The sequence below is a fragment of the Phyllobates terribilis genome, unplaced genomic scaffold (assembly GCF_046119375.1).
Source record: "Phyllobates terribilis strain yellow unplaced genomic scaffold, ASM4611937v1 Scaffold_13__5_contigs__length_258822181, whole genome shotgun sequence".
Taxonomy (NCBI): domain Eukaryota; kingdom Metazoa; phylum Chordata; class Amphibia; order Anura; family Dendrobatidae; genus Phyllobates; species Phyllobates terribilis.
In genome coordinates, this window is record NW_027362773.1 from 30,681,615 (window position 1) to 30,698,316 (window position 16,702).

General features: G+C 47.0%; 1 protein-coding gene across 8 annotated transcripts in view; it reads right to left on the minus strand.

The window, feature by feature from the left end:
• Positions 1-9,575: 9,575 nt before the first annotated feature.
• LOC141173694 (ras-related and estrogen-regulated growth inhibitor-like) overlaps positions 9,576-16,702 on the minus strand; it is a 118,730-nt gene continuing 111,603 nt past the window's right edge. For 7 of the 8 annotated variants that reach the window (XM_073658041.1, XM_073658038.1, XM_073658036.1 and 4 more), the window contains one exon: positions 9,576-12,166. In XM_073658041.1, the coding sequence (XP_073514142.1) occupies positions 11,684-12,166 (483 nt within the window). In that variant the 3' untranslated portion in view covers positions 9,576-11,683. The remainder of the gene's footprint in view (positions 12,167-16,702) is intronic. The other variant, XM_073658034.1, reaches the window with a different exon arrangement.

The following is a 16,702-nucleotide window of genomic DNA, read 5'->3' on the forward strand; positions in this document are numbered from 1 at the left end:
CACGGTCACACGCGTGGGACCAGCACCGCCATCGTGGAGCGGAAGCCACTAGAAGGCCCCGAGTCACCGGCCATACGGGTGAGCACCACACGGTACACTCAGGGACGTGGGCTACTTTTACCCGCCTCTAGCAAGGTAGCCAGAAGAGTACAATTAGTTGGGGAGGCCTACAACTCCGCCTGGCCAGGGGAAATCCCATCTGCTCAAAGACTGACCAGGCCCCGATCGCTAGCCAGTACTCTGGGAGGGTCTATCTTTATCACCAGTAAAGACCCTGAACTACACCGCATCGTCTCTGAGTGGTTCCTGCTACCCCCATCATCCACGTCGGCTGCCCTGAGGCCATACCCCTCCCGTTGGGGGTTATACCATCTACGCTGCACAATCGTACCACCAGCCTCAGCGGTCTGCCCTGCAGCGGCAGCTCCATAGCTGCATTCAACGGGTGGCGTAGTCGTCCAACATCTACTGCTAATACTCAGCCACACAGTTTGACTCCCTGGGCACGGACCGGGTCACCGCCACGAGACTACTACCCCCAACAGGCCCGGCTCCGGGTAGTCCCCGCGTGCGCAACGCTACACCAAGCAGGCCCAGGGGCGCGTCACTTGTACTGTATATTTCCAATAGTATTGTAGATACTGTACTATGTAAAAAAATATATTGCCGTTGTGGAAATAACTGTTTAATTAACTATATATGAATGTATCTACAGAGCACAGACACATATTGGGGCCCCTCCTGCAAACTCCAGTGTCAGAGGAGGAGAAACTAACCATCGCAGCAACGTCCCATGACACATGCCGTGAGAGTGGACCTCTCAATTTATTTCAGAGTAGCCAACATCCTGAAGCAGAGACTGAGTGTTGTATGATCACACAGTGTCTGCCTACACAGAAAATAATGACGCTGGCCAATGCTTCTCAGGAGCAGGACAATTGCGCTGAATATCAAGACCAAAGACATTGCGTGCTGCCACGCCCTGAGAGACTGCGACCTGAGGCAAGGTACTCATCTCACCTCATGGTAGATGCAGCTGTTTGCATTGTCACATATTGTTATTTTGCCAGTGGGGTCCTTCTTCTGAATATACTCATTCTAGTGTATGGGCTTTTTGTCTGTTTAATCACTGGTTGTCTCTTGGTGAGCTTGTGGGGTCTGGGTTCTGAGCAGTGCAGTACATTGACAGCGAAGGGTCCATGTACAGGATATGTGTGGACCCTCAATCCATTGTGCCCTGTCTATATACATGCACATTTAAATGCATTTGTAGAATATGCACATGCTAATGAATTACACATGCAATTATATAGAAAATTAGAAAATAATTAAAAAACATACATGAAAAATAACATTTTGTAAAGGGCTCTTTTTTGTTAGATGGACACAGCTGTAAGATTTTGCCTGAGTTATCCCTCGGCATATACAATACTTTCCTAAAGTTATAGGCAGGTGTGGAATAAATGCTGCAAAGTAAGAATACTTTAAAAAATGCAGGTGTTTGCTTGTTTTAATCAATTTAAAAAATGCAAACTGAATGAACAAAAGGTAAAATAAAATCAAACCAATAATGGGGTAAGCGCTCTTTACTTTCAAAACACAATTAATTCTTCCAAGGAAAACACTTGTTACTTGCCCGCTATATTTGAAGGACCTCAGCAGAGAGGTTGTTCCAAACATCTTGGAGAACTAACCACAGATCTCCTGTGGATGTCACTTGCACAAATCATTCTGCTCTTCGTGTAATCCCAGAAAGACTCGATGTTGTGATCGGGGCTCTGTGGGAAAGTATCATCACTTCCAGGACTCCTTGTCCTTCTTTACACTGAAGATAGTTCTTAATGGCATTGGCTGTATGTTTGGGGTCACTGTCCTGCTGCAGAATAAACTTGGATCCAGATGCCTCCTGATGGCTTTTCATGATCAATAAGTTTCTGCTTGCATTTCTCGCATTGAAGACACCATTAATCTTGACCAAATTCCCAATTCCATATGATGAAATGCTGCCCCAAATTTGCATGGACCCTCCACCGCTCTTCACTATTATCTGCAAATGCTCATTATTGTACTGCTCTCCTGTCTTTAGGCAAACAATCCGTCTTATATTACTGCCAAATATTTCACATTTTGAGTCACCAGTATAGAGTACATGCTGCCATTTTTCTGCACCCGAGTTCCCATGTTTTCATGCACAGTTGTGTCCCTTAGCCTTGTTTCCGTATCCATGGTATGGTTTTTTGGCCACATTTCTTCCATGAATACCACTTCTGCCCAGACATTTCTGAAAAATAGATGGAGGTAGCGTTTCACTGGATGCTGCCAGTTTTGATGCCACTGCTGGACATCTTCCGATTTTGAAGGGAACTAAGCAGGATGTGTCTTTCATCTGCTGCATTAAGTTTCTTTGGCCAATCACTGCATTACAGTCATTAACATTGTCCATTTCTGGTGTCCTCAATATTGAGAAATACAGGCAGATAATTATCCATCATGCCAAACCATCACGGAGGTGGCTGATTGGCTCCAAATTTATTCTGCAGCAACAAGACAATGACCACAAGCAATGTTTCTAAAAACTATCTCCAGTGTAAAGAAGATCAAGTAGCCCTGGAAGTGATGATATGACCGCACACAGAACCCTGACCTCAATATCATTGAGTCTGTCTGGGATTACATGAAGACACAGAAGGATTTGCATAAGCTTACATCTACAGAGGATCTGTGGTTACTTCTCCAAGATGTTTGGAACAATCTCCTTACAGAGTTCCTTCAAAAACTGTGTGTGAGTGTATGGAGATGAATTGATATTTTGACGCTGTTTTGAAAACAAAGGGCGGTCACACTGAATATTGGTTTGATTTAGATTTCTCTTTTGTTCATTCACATTGCATTGTGGTAAAAATAAACTATGAACACTTCTATTTTAAAAGCATTCTAACTATGCAGCATTTTTCCCCACCAGCCTAAAACGTTTGAACGATACTGAGTGTTGCGGGGGCAAGATGTCCGTGTGAAAATAATTTGCTATGGATAGTAATGTATTTTTTCTCTTATGTTGGTTATAGGGAAAGGACAAAATGCACATTAGAGAAATGTGTCCTTCTAATGTGAACCCTGTACTGATTGGCAAAAACACAGCTCCTCCAGCAATCCTGGGAATGACAATGGTCCAGTACTGAGAGGTGGTTGGAAACTGCCTTACTGCGAAGATTAATATTGCAGAGATGTAACACGAAGAAAGGAAATGAGGTACAGGAGAGCAAACTTTACCTTCTAGACGTCATCCTTACTGACACCTCAGTTTACATGATTAAATCAGATGTATAAAAAAGCTCATGCCTCTGCATCCTGTGCCAAGAAAATTGGGGGCAGGAGACGGGCGTAGCTAGAAGGAAGCCCCCCATGACTGGGATTGGCCGGGAGGAGCCGAGTTTGGAAGATGCGGGGGGTTAGGATTGGCTCAGGACGGTTAAGGGGGTGGGCATTAAAAGAGGTGAGGGTGGACTGTGGGAATAGTGCGGGAAGCTGCCATTCTCCAGAGTAAACTGAACAGTGAAGACCCCATATTGTAAAATCAGTTACCTGTATGGAGTCCGTGGAATCCTTAATGGCCCAGCTGCGGGACACGGCCCGTTCTGGAGATGGAGGCTGGCTGGCGTCCCAGCTGTCAGCCTTGTTGGAAGCAGCACACGGGCAGGACGAGGCACCAGGACCCAGCGGGAGAGCAAGGAGGTCGCGGCCTCCGAAGCGGCTGTCACCCGAGGTATTGGCGGGCAGGAGGCAGCGGCTGCGGAGTCCCTCACAGGACCCTGCGGGTAGCGAGCAGCACAGTGCGGTGCCACGCCGCCGTGCTCGCACCGGCAGGAATCCGCACAGCCGGCCTGCGGGCTCTGGACAGCGAGGAACGAGGGCCGGGGCGGAGGTGCAGGCTGCACAGGAATTGCGGCCTGCTGCAACAGCACAGCCCGGACCGGATGTCAGTGCAGCGCCTAGCAGGAACATCCCTGCATCAGGCAGATCTGTCTGCACCCGGCGTGACATCGGGGATCGGAGGTGTGCAGCGGTGGAGCTGGCGGGACGTGCAGCTGGAGGGCAGGTATTCCTGGTGATGCTGCTGTCAGGGTACCTGTCAGACGGAGTGGGAGATGTACGACACAGCGGCAAACTGCGGGCAGGCAGCAACAAGGAGAAGCCGCACTGCCAGGCCCTGTCCTTCAGCCTGCGGTGGACGGCAGAAGGGAGATGCCTGGCAGTGCCATTCCATCCAGCACGGGCCGGTCGGTCCGGGTCTGGGGGCGATCGGGGTCACAGACCTGCAAAGTGGAGCAGAGCGAGGTCAAGCGGGAGGCGAACCTCAGGCGTGTGAGCACCAGCGGCTGCGGCAGGCGCTCGGCTCCCCCCTGGTGACAAGGAGGCCAGGGGTGCGGGCCTGGAGCATGGCAGCCAATCGGAAGGATCAGATTTGGAGCAAGGAACCAACAACGCTCAGGATCGGCAGGACTCAGGATTGTCGGCTGGCGAGGACCCAGCACCTGCGCAGCTAAGTGAGTATGATTATATGTCTGGTTTGTTGCCCGCAGGGGCTATATCACAAGGGGTAGCAAGTAGTCAATTAGTGGGGTACGATCCGAGGAATGTGGGTGGGCCGAATGGTGTACAGGTATCGGCGATATTTTACGTACTATGTCACAATTCTTGCTGAGGTTAGACGGTGGGACAGCAGGTGAGACGGGGGTTTCCCTGAGAGCTTGGTTGCCTGGGCATGTGGCAGCGCAGCGGGCCAGGCCTGAAGCGGTTAGGTCAATAGTTGGTAGCGAGGAGGTGTCCTCCGGGGTTTCGGTATCGGTGCAAACCAAAAAAGAAAAAGGCAATACGGTAAAGCTGGATGACAGAGCAAAGGGTGAAGTGTACGTGTGTTTCGAGGGGCCTTTGGGGGCACATTTAAAAAAGAGGTAAGGGAAAACATTTGGTGGGATGAGTATGTGGAAACTTTCTCTCTCCTCCCCTTGGGAAAGTTCAATTTAGATAGGGGAAAGAAGGATGATAGCAAGAAGGAGGAGGAGGAAAAGAGGAGGTGGCGATTGATTCCCCAGACGTTTGTAAATTGGTTGCAAGCGTTTGCAATATTGGCTAGGGTTATCGGGGAGAAGTTTCCGGAAAATTGCTCCGGTTTTTCTTCTTATGTGGATTCTATGAGTGAGGCCCACAGCACATATTGGGGGCAGACATGGTTATGTTACGACGAGCAGTTCAGGCAGAGGAAGGCGGTGAGGCCAGAAATTAAGTGAGATCAGAAGGACAGTGTTGTAGCTTAAGGTAATGTGTCCATCTAGGTACGGGCAGTCCTTTCACGGGAGCGGAGGCAGCGGTAGTCAATCGTCTGGACAATGGGGGGCAGAACGCCGGGGCGCAGGGTGGAAAAGAAGAATCGGGAACGTGTTGGCAGTTTAATGACGGCCAATGTAAATACGGCAACAGCTGTAAGTTCAAACACGTGTGTTCCCATTGTAACGGGAGTTCCCACGGCACCTCTAAAAGTTTCAAGAAAGGAAAAGGGAAGCCTTCAGTGGGTCCCGGTCAAGGGGGAGACTCCAGTGAAACTTCCCGGGATGGCCCCCTTTCTAAGTAGATACCCGGATCAGGCAAAAGAGGATGTTATTATGCACGGTTTTTTAGAAGGTTTTAGGATTCCTCCACCAGCACATAGAGTTCCTTTTTCACTTAAGAATTTGAGGTCGGCCCTGTTGCATCCGGACGTGGTTAGTGAAAAGTTGTTAAAAGAGGTGGAGTTGGGTTGTATGGCAGGTCCTTTTCAGCGTTTGCCGGGTGAGGGTGTGATTATTTCTCCTTTGGGAGTTGTGCCAAAGAAGGAACCGAATAAATTTCATTTGATGCAGCACTTGTCATATCCAAAAGGGCTTTCGGTGAATGATGGTATCGATCAGGAACTATGTTCGGTGGAGTATACATCATTTGATGCGGCAGTAAAATGGATGCGCAGCTACAGGCCTGGGTTGTTGTTGGCAAAGACCGACATTGAGTTGGCGTTCAGATTGCTTCCGGTGCACCCGGATAGCATTCTGTTGTTAGGGTGTTTTTGGTGCCATGAGTACTACCTAGATAGATGTTTGCCCATGGGTTGTGCAATTTCTTGTTCGTTGTTTGAAACTTTTAGCACTTTCTTGGAATGGGCGGTACGGGACGTTGGAGGTGTACAGTCGGTCATTCATTATTTGGATGATTTTTGTTTATAGGTCCTCCGGAATCGTTAGTTTGTGGGAACTTGTTAGTGTCTATGTGTTGGGTGACTGAGCGTTTTGGCGTTCCGCTGGCAGATCAAAAAACAGAAGGGCCTTGTACTTTTTTGAGTTTTTTTAGGTATTCTGATTGATTCAGAAAAGATGGAATGTCGCTTACCGGAGGATAAATTGTTCATGCTTAGGCAAGAGGTGGACAGGGTGGGAAGCTTGCGTAAGGTAACATTGAAGGAGTTGTAGTCCCTGTTGGGGAGGTTGAATTTCACTTGCAGAATTATGCAGGTTGTTCGGGGCAACTGCAGGTGTGAGGGCACCGCACCATTTCATTCGGTTGAACAGGGACCACACAGATGACTTGGAAGTGTGGAAAAGTTTTCTGGAAAATTATAATTGGAGGTTGTTAATTCAGCAGGATTTTGTGGACAGCTTTGACTGCGAAATCTATACGGATGCAGCCGGTGGGGCGGGTTTCGGAGCGTACTGTAAGGGGAAGTGGAGTGTTGGAGAGTGGTCAAAATTGTGGAAACAGTTGGGTTACACAAAAAACTTGGCCTTGTTGGAGTTGTTCCCAATAGTGGTGGCGGTTTCAATTTGGGGGAAATTTTTCTTGAATAGGAGAATAGGCTTTCATTGCGACAATATGGCCGTAGTGGCGGTGATTAACAGTTTATCTCCTCTGGTCATTAAGCTGCTCAGGGAACTCGTGCTCAGGTGTCTTGAATTGAATGCTTGGGTTTCGGCCGTACATGTTCCAGGGGTTCAGAATTCTATAGCGGATGTATTGTCTCGATTTCAGTGGGACCGTTTCCGGGCAGTGGTGCCAGAGGCGGAGGACGTGGGAGACGAATGCCCTTCGCACTTGTGGCGACTGATTACGGAGGAGCAGGTAGGTTAATTCGGGAATCTAATGCGAGTAAAACCTGGTCCGCTTACGAGGCATCATGGCGAGTATGGCAAAGTTGGGTGGCTGAATGGGGGTCAATTGTAAGCGATGAGGATAGAAGTATGGCGGTTTTGTTTTTGATCGGGAAGGCGCTAGAGGTTGGGTGGTCCGGGTCAAGGGTTAGTAAGTTCATGGCAGGGCTGGCGTTCGGTTTTAAATTGCAGGCAGTAGAGGACGCCACAAAATCTTTTTTGGCCAGGCAGGCACTAAAGGGTTTCAGGAGGAGCAGACACATTCTGGACAAACGTAGACGAGTGTCGTTTGCTACGTTAGAGGGTTTGGGTGCAGTCTTAAGAAGGATTTGTAGTTCTAGTTTTGAGTTGGCATTGTTTAGGTTGGTGTTTTCGTTAGCTTTCTTTGGCGCATTGCGAGTTGGGGAATTGGTAGCGCTAAGTAAAGGCAGGGCGGGGGGACTGCGGGCCGAAGATGTGGGATATTGGGTTGGGGGCATTGATTTTTGGATAAGACACTGTAAGACAGATCAAGGGGGAAAAGGCAGGCATGTGGTGTTGGGTAATGTGGACGGGGCAATGATGTGCCCAAGGAAATGTTTGGAAGACTATTGGCAAGTATGGTCGGGTAGAGTTGATCTACTTCTATGCCATGAGGACAGAACGTTTTTGTCCCTTTTTCAGTTTACTGCGGTAATTAAAAAAGGGACTCACGAGTTGGGGCTTAGGCCAGAATTATATGGCTCACATTCCTTTAGGATCGGCGCAGCGTCAGAGTCAGACAGGTGCGGTTTGGGTGCTGAGGCGATGAAGCACATGGCATGTAGAATTCTGACCGCTATCTTACGTATGTGAGGTATTAATTATGATAAGGTAATGGCGAACACAGTTCGTCAAGTTGGTTAATATGTTTCTCACTAATCATTTTTTAGGTGCTGCTCCATTGTTAGCCTGGATTTTTGGTCATTCGTTCGTGCATTGGGGGGCACGGCGGGCCAACGTACGACTGGAAGGTAGGCAACTGGCTTTTGGTAGAGAGCAGATTGTCGTCCGCTGGCTGGGGTTTAGGGGGATGGTGTGGAGTCGGGTTTTTGTCAGAATTCCACAAGGCGGCCCGGTTGGATAGACCGCCTAATATTTTGGTGGTGCACATAGGTGGGAACGATTTGGGAACAAGGCCCGTTAGGGAATTAATTTGGGATTTTTTTGAGGTTATGGACAACATTTCCGGGGTTGCTGACGGTGTGGTCAGACATCGTGCCTATACAGAAGTGGAGGGCGGTGAGATCGTTAAAAGGGATTAATAGAGTGAGGGTGAAGTTGAATAGGGCCATAGCGGCCTTTCTAACCCAGAAAGGAGGCGTAAGCATCAGACATTTAGATTTAGAGTCCGGAACAGGGAATTTTTGGCTGGCGGATGGTGTTCATTTGAATGCCATCGGAATTGATCTTTGGGCTTTGGCAATGTGGCGCCCCTGAGTGAGTAAAGCCTTGGAAGTTCACCCCTATGGCCTCCGGACTGTTCATTATGCGCCATACCATGCGACGCGGTGCCCGTACTCCCCGCACTACTACCCCCCTTCATCCTGTTTGCCTGCCCTGAGGCCTTGCTCCACCTGTGGGGAGCAGTGAGAACTTTGTCCGCCACGACACCGGGCCTCAGCGGACTGTAGCGGCGCTGGTGACCCTTCACCAGGCACCACAGGTGGCGTAGTCGTTAAATAAGCCACTCAACCCGGACGAGCCCGCAACATCTTCCTTTTCATGTGACGGCCCTGAGCACGGGTCGGGTCCGGGCCACAGCTACATCCCATCTCTTCGTCACAGGGCCCGACACCGAGTCCCCCCCATCAACCAGGGTAAACTCAAAACTAAAAGGGCTCCTTCGAGGATTGAGGTTTCACAGCAATACAGGATGGGATTAAAAGGGCATTGTTGGGGTTGGGGCACTCACGAGCCTGAGGTGTCAGGGCTGTGCGTGTTTGGCGGGGGGTGGGATTCTTGGGGTTGATACTGATTTGTCGGTACAAGGAATTTGCGAGAATTCCAGGCAGTTTGAAGTTACATGGGGGTGGTCTGGAAATTTTTGGTCAGGGCTCTGGACGGGGTTTTACCCTGGGAGCCCTTAGGTGATTAATCTTTCACGTATTGTGGAAGTCTGGTGCCCTCAAGCTGGTGGTGCACGGCTGAGGGTAAGATGGCGGTTAGATTCTTTCGTATTATAAAAAGACAGACCTATTAGCTCCAAGAACCCACCCCTCTTATTTTATCTAGTATTATTGTTAATATCTTAATGTTTGTATGTTAATAAAATGGCTGCTGTGGCCAAATTTATCCAAATAATCCATTGGTGAAGTGTTTTATTCGGGGAAGTAAGGTGTAGCGTTTGGAGAAGGCAGAACAAGGTAAATACGGTAAGAAGCCGTACTGGCCGTACCCGGTCAAAGGTTGTACCCCCATAGTCACAGAGTCATCTTTGGCTTGCATGTATAAAGCATATTTATCCAGGTCACCATGAGCTCAACAACAAAATCATTTCATTAAATCTCACAAATTATTCATAATATTAAAAAAAATTCATACAAATCTTTTTTACTATATTTTATACAAATATAAACATTTCTCTCATCACTTTTTTATACTTTATATTTCATACCTGGTTTCAGTTCTCAAACAGTTATATAAATCTAGTTCTTAAAGGCAAATTACCAAAACCTCTATGATCATGGCTATAGTAAACATGTGTGTTTTTCTTTCAATGTCTCAACCTTGAATCTTTAAGGAGAACTTGTCATCAGGTCAAAAGTGGCAACTTTTGTTCTTATGTCATTCCAGCTGCTCTCGAGCAAATAGTTTTCATTTTTCTTCTAAACCTGCCATATGGTTCCAGAGATGTGGACCTTTTTATTTGTGGCTAATTTTTATGGTCCTTACTAATGGGATATGACACAAATGATCCTCTGGGGCGAGTCTTTCAGCTCCCCGGCAGTATTACCCTGCTTGGCATGCCCTCTTAGTAAAAATCATAAAATACCAGAAATAAAAACGCCCGTATCTCTGGAGCCGTATGGCGGAATTAAATGGAACAAAAACTGAATACTCAGGGGAGCAGCATGAATAAAATAAGAAGAAAAATGCCCACTTATGTCCTGGTGACAGGTCCGTTTAAGATTGCAATTCAGCACTCCCTGCCTTCTCAATGTACTAGAAGAGACCACAAACCATGTAATAAAGTCTCCTTTTCATGTACAAATGCTTTAGTTTCTAATTGGTTGATATCATGACTAGTCCACAGCTACAGAACCACATTTGCTGGGAGACTTTTCAGGTCAGGCGTACACCGAAGAGAGGTTCCAAATATCTCAGCTCCTAATATATAAAAATTACATGGTTTTTGCTGCATTGAGGCAGAGGTCACAGCCTGCTGTTTTATTGTTAAAGTGGTTGGTCGCTTTGTTAAAAATGTAGTCAAATAGGTTTATTTTCAAACATTATGGGACTTACTAATCTAGTTTATTTTTCAATCTTAAATCCCTAGGTCTAATGCACATGTGTCGTCCCACAGAAGAGCCGCAGATGCCGTCAGTTAGGGGGCAGTTCCCAGGACTCCCATAAAGCGGCCACAGATTATTAATGTGCCCACTGGACTGGTTCTACCAATCAATTTGCATTTATTTTTATTGGGAGCTCTATTATGCCTTATGGATTAGGCTTCATTAGTGGTGGATATTGGGAAACAACATGTTATCATGTAACTGTATAGATATGTGAGGAAAGTAAAGAGGATTTGGAGCTTGGCATTAGAAGAAATGTGTCTACTTAAATGCAATGAAAACCTTAGATAAACATCCTTGTCCTAAAAAACACAAACAATTGACACATCGTTCCCAGTATTATAACACAATGGGGTAAATTATCTGACTCATCTGGTGGAAGAAGGATGTTCTACGTCCCTGGACATTAACCATTACACCTAGAGACAAGGTAGCCGTCCTAAGAATCCGACACAGTCTCTCTGTTCAAGGAACATCCAAACTGGAGATTGCTGCTTTAGACCTAACTCCAAAAAGTACTTGGTTGGGGTGAAGAACAATGATAAGATATGAAAAAAAAGAAGAAAAATTATTTATTTTTCATCATCCTAAATCATCTCCATTATCCACTTCTCCATAAATGACATAAGATTGATCCATCCACAAAGGTGCACACAACTGATATGTAACCTAAATAGACCAATCAAAGAAATAAAGAAAGTAAGCACCATGCCGTTGATGCAATGCCTTCATCTTAATTAGGTTACAGTAAAATGTCATAGTCTTCTGGTGTTATCTCCTAAATATCTTGGACCACTTGCCAAACTAATAACATAAAATTAGTATTTTAGTGTGTTGTGGCAAACATCTATCGACCTGCTGACTATATCCCACTAGTGAAGACATCCGCACGTCTTTTTATTCTTGCATACTCAAGAGTTGTGCTCAACATCCATGTAGTAAATCAGAATTCTCCTTCAATGTTTTTATCAATGCAAATCATTCTGGAATATAATCCCGAAAAGAATTGAAACTTAAACTTCGACCATTCGCATTTAGAGCAGAATTTGCATAAATTTTGGGAATCTTTTCCATCAATTTGGATACATTTCTTTTTTTGAAAGTCCCAGGAGAAAGGCTTCCTTGTCTAAGTAGTTCATAGTAAAGTGTGTTGAAGACCAGGGCCGTTTCTTCATAACTGTCCCTGGTGGAAATTTCATAGCACGGATGCTTCAAGGCCTTAGAGAGTTTTTCCCCATCTTCAGTGGACACCATGCGATCATACTGGAGATCTTTCTTGTTCCCGACAATAACTATGGGGGGTTGCTCTGTTGCTCCTTTCTTATTGGCAGAGTGAATGTGATTAATTAAGAAGCATAATCTCATGACTTCATCAAAGCTGCAGCGATCTGTTACGGAGTATACCACTGCAAAACTATCGCCCCATTTAATTTTCTCTTCAATCTGAAGGGAGTCCTCCTCCTTTAAAAAAAAATATTGACATGCATTAAAACAGAGAAAAGATGTAATTTCCTTTATTAACATAAATATAACAAAAACAATATCAATTTGGTAATATCATTATCATACTGACACACACAATAAAGTTAAAGGGTCATTCCCCAAAAATCAATTTATTCCTAAATATGGAATAGCGGTTAAATTGCTGATTGCTGTGTGGTCCGACAGCTTGGACTGCCAAAGATCCCAAGATCATGGCTCTGGAACCCCCAGAAAAAGGCACTGCAGTCCCATCCTGAACAAAGCAGAGGTGTGTATGTGTTAAATATTAATTATGGATATTCATTTTATTCTTAATTCTGAGTTCTGTACATAAGATTGCATCAGCCATCGTTTCTAGCCATGCGCTATTTGTGTGTGTATTTTTAGTTCACTACCATATGAAGAATGACCGGCCTATAAAAGCCCATGTGAGAGACAGGGGGGTCTCTTGCCATTCCACAGGACACAGGATGAGGGTCTGTGTGTAAACCAGCTGCTGATGTAGACCCCAGGAAACACGTTCTTTACCTGGACACATAGTGTCATCCGGACACACGTGCTGGACGCAGACAGACGTAAACTACTATCCAGAATCCCAGGAAAAGATGGGTGAATCTCAACTATTAAGCTAATTATGGACAAATGGACAATCACTTTGTAACTAATTATTGTATGTACCTTCTGCAATAATTCTTTTTAATGGACAACCCAAGAATAAATAGATACATTTTTTTATAAGAATATCTTGATATTGATACTTTGAGATGTCCTCGATAGAGAAAAAATACAGAAAGAAGTATTTATTTCACAGTATGTGAGGCCCAGGCCCAGGACAGGTTATCTTGGTGCCTTAAGCAGATGAAGCCAATAGCAAAGGAATGGGTTAGGAACTATGGTAACAAGAACCCTAGTGCAGCACCTCCCCCCTCTGATTGGTCAGGTAACAAACTCTGATGACCATTTCCACTGCAATTGTTATTTTTTTCACCAAACTTACCAGCAAAAGTGAAAAATGATGGTGTACTTTAGGGGAGCGCAATTTCAAAGTTATAGAATCATTCATTGTTTGTGTGCACCATTTACACAATACAAGGGACAAATAGCGATATTCATTCCTGATATCCTATATGTTAAATGTCAGACCCAGACTCAGGAAGGCAAGAGGTAGTGCCCTAGATGGGTGCCTACCCTGCCTACCACTCGCCCCACCCCTAGGTAAAACCTTTGCTTTACTTCCTGGCATATATCTTTCATGTCTAGTGTAGTAGATCACTCACTTGGCTGCACACGAAGATAGATACAGGTAAGCCGTCTCTTGTAGGGGCAGGGATTTGCCTGCTGAGAGTTCAGAAACTCCACATGGTTCAGGAATAGACTCAAGCTCCCTTCTGGAGCTTATGTCTCCAAATATTGAACCCTGAATGCCTCAGCTGGCAGAGTATTTAAACTCCCCCAGACCACACCCTGAGGCGGGCAGATATGGTGAATGGTCTCCCACCCTTCACAATAGCCATTCACAAAAACCACTCCCTTTTACTATATACTTAACCCCTCTCAACAAATAACATGCTGGAGGAAATGTAATGGTTTTAGTTCACTGATGCCAACAGCCTCAGGGAAACATATCTCCCCTCCAGCACTTTACCAGTGACTTTGTCACACTAAGGTGGTTTAGAATTGATTCAGCCTTTCAGAGTTTATATATTGTGATCGTGTTCTATGCTTACATTTAGCCACATCTTTCAGCTGTCATGCACCAGCATCAGAAATGTAATCCAGTAATGGATTTATCTACATTTCTGTCATAATTTACAGTGGCATGTAAAAGTCTGGGCACCCCCAGTCAAAGTTACTGTTATTGTGAACAGTTAAGCAAGGTGAAGATGAAATGATCTCTAAAAGAGCTAAAGTTAAAGAGAACACATTTCTTTTGTATTTTAGCCCCCCCAAAAATATATTGTAATTGTTTACATTTTAAAAATTACAAAAAGAAAATGGGCCGATGCAAAAGTTTTGGCACCATGCATAGTTAGTACCTATTAGAACCCCCTTTTGCAAGTATCACAGCTTGTAAACACTTTTTGTAGCCAGAAAGAGTCTTTCAATTCTTGTTTGAGAGATTTTCATCCATTCTTCCTTGGAAAATTCTTTCAGTTCTGTGAAATTCCTGGGTCATCTTGCATGCACTGCTATTTTGAGATCTAGCCACAGATTATCCATGATGTTCAGATCAGAGGACTGTGAGGGCCATTGTAAAACGTGTGGATTGTGGATTTTGACGTGTGTTTAGGATCATTATCTATTTGTAGAAGCCATCCTCTTTTACACTTCAGCTTTTTTACAGTTTCTGTTATGTTTATGTGGCGCCCCTGAGGGTTCAGTCGCCACAGAGGCACTGCACCTCACCCAGAAGTGTGGTGTCTCCCTTCTCTCAGGTAAGGAGGGAGTGCTGCTCAGAACCCCAAACACCTGCATCCAACACTACACTGCTCCAGGCCGGCTGGTAGGGCAAGATGCAATGTGTTTTCCTGCTGAGCCCTGTCCCTGGCTGGAGTGGGGGGAAACAAAGGTAGGGGGAACCAGTAGTGGGTGTGGGTGGAGGAAGTAGTTAGAGGGAGCACCATCATAGGAGATATAAATAGGGAAGCCATCTTAGGTGGCAGGTCAGTTCAGTCCAGATGTGTTGTGAGGGAGCAGTTCAGAAGAACAGCTCGGGACAGTTCAGAAGAACAGTCCGGGAGCAGAGTCTCATAAGGAGCTCTGTTCCACAAGTAGGGCCTGGTCTGTAGGCCCAGGAGGGGAGCAGGGAGTAGGCTCCGTTCTAAGGAAGGATCCTATGGGGTACGGCGCGTGCAGGATGGCACCCGTACGCCTCGCATCTGTCAGAAGACAGAGGGATCGTAAGCCGCATTCTAATCCCTTGAGGGTCAAGCAAGTTTGTGTAACTCCGACGGACAGGAGGGACTTCAGAGCACCCGAACAGGATTCAGCGTAGGGCAGGAGGGAGAAAGACCCAGTGTGAAGACGGTCAAAATAGGAACATGAGAAAGTGGGGTTCTGCCAGGTATTCCCAAGCTGCCTGAGGAAGGATTGAACCCCTGCCCGGTGAACGCAGCGCGACGTGGGAGGCCTGCACCTGTACAATACACCTGTGCGTGATTAAGAACTGTGAGTAAAATCTCAGACGATTGCACCGCACTGCCTCCGTCCATTCTTTCATCGACGCCACTGTTCCCCCTGCACTAAAACGCCCAGCGCAACCCACGCTCTCACTTCACTGTCCTGAGGCCTACTCCACCTGTGGGGAGCCGTCCCATCACAAGCTGCCCTAACATCTGCCTCAGAGGACTGTTGCAGCGCTGGTGATCCTCACCAGGCACCACAGGTGGGGTCACAAACTTTCCAAAAATCCCCATATAAAAATAAACCCCTTTTGCACTGACCGCCCTGGGTCATGGACCGGGCCAGCCACCGTGATATCTCCTGCAAGCAGCCATAGGCCCGGCTGCCGAGTACCCCACGGCCCTGGGGGCGCGTCGGATCTTGCGTCACGAACAGGATGCGTGAGCAGCCCGTACCGGCGGGTGAAGTGTGCCTAAACAGTTGTGTTATGTTACTGAATGTGGCGCCCGCCCCAGAAGAATGGGCGCCATTATGTGCATACTAAAGGACAACAGAATGGAACCTCCCATCGTGGGCCGGGTCCCAGAATGGCGCTGACGCGCCCCCAGGGCCGTGAGGTGCTCGGCAGCCAGGCCTCTGGTTGCCGGGGGATATCATGGTGGCTGGCCCGGTCCGTGACCCAGGGCGGTCAGTGCAAAAAGAGGAATCTTTTGGGGATTTGGACAGTTCGTGACGCCACCTGTGGAATGCGGCTAAGGGGTGCCGCCGCTGCGGAGCAGTCCTCTGAGGCAGATGGTAGGGCAGCTTGTGATGGAATGGCTCCCCACAGGTGGAGCGGGCCTCAGGGCAGAGCGAGGTGGTAATGGATGGTGGTGCAGGGGAGAGATGGCCTGATGGTCCTGGAGGAAAGACGGACACTCACACGGGGGGTAAGCTTCAGTACCTTTACTGGTGATGCTGCAGGCACGGCCCAGGGTACTCCAGGTGAAGGGCGCACTTCTGGACTCTCCCCAGTGAGCGGGTATAGGGCCGCCTGATCCGTTGCTTAATTCTCTAAGCTTCTGGCCTGCCTGGAGCTAGGCCTAGCTCGGTTACTGTCTCTCCTTACACCTGCTGACCTGGTGGTAGGGCCTTCTCCTTGGAGATCACTCTCCCTGGACGCTGTGGCCTCCGTGACTCCTAGCCCTGATACTATTATCAGCATTTGGTGAACCTGGGACCTGTAGTCCTCCAGGGGTTCCGGTGGTTCCTACTGGGTATAAGGTGTCCCTGTAGGCGGGGACCCGGTGTCCGGTATATATATTGGGGTGAGCCTGGTATGCTCCTCTGTCCCCTCACTACTTCTTCCTTCTGCTCTCACCTTCGGCCCACTCAAGGCCCTCACTAGGCTTT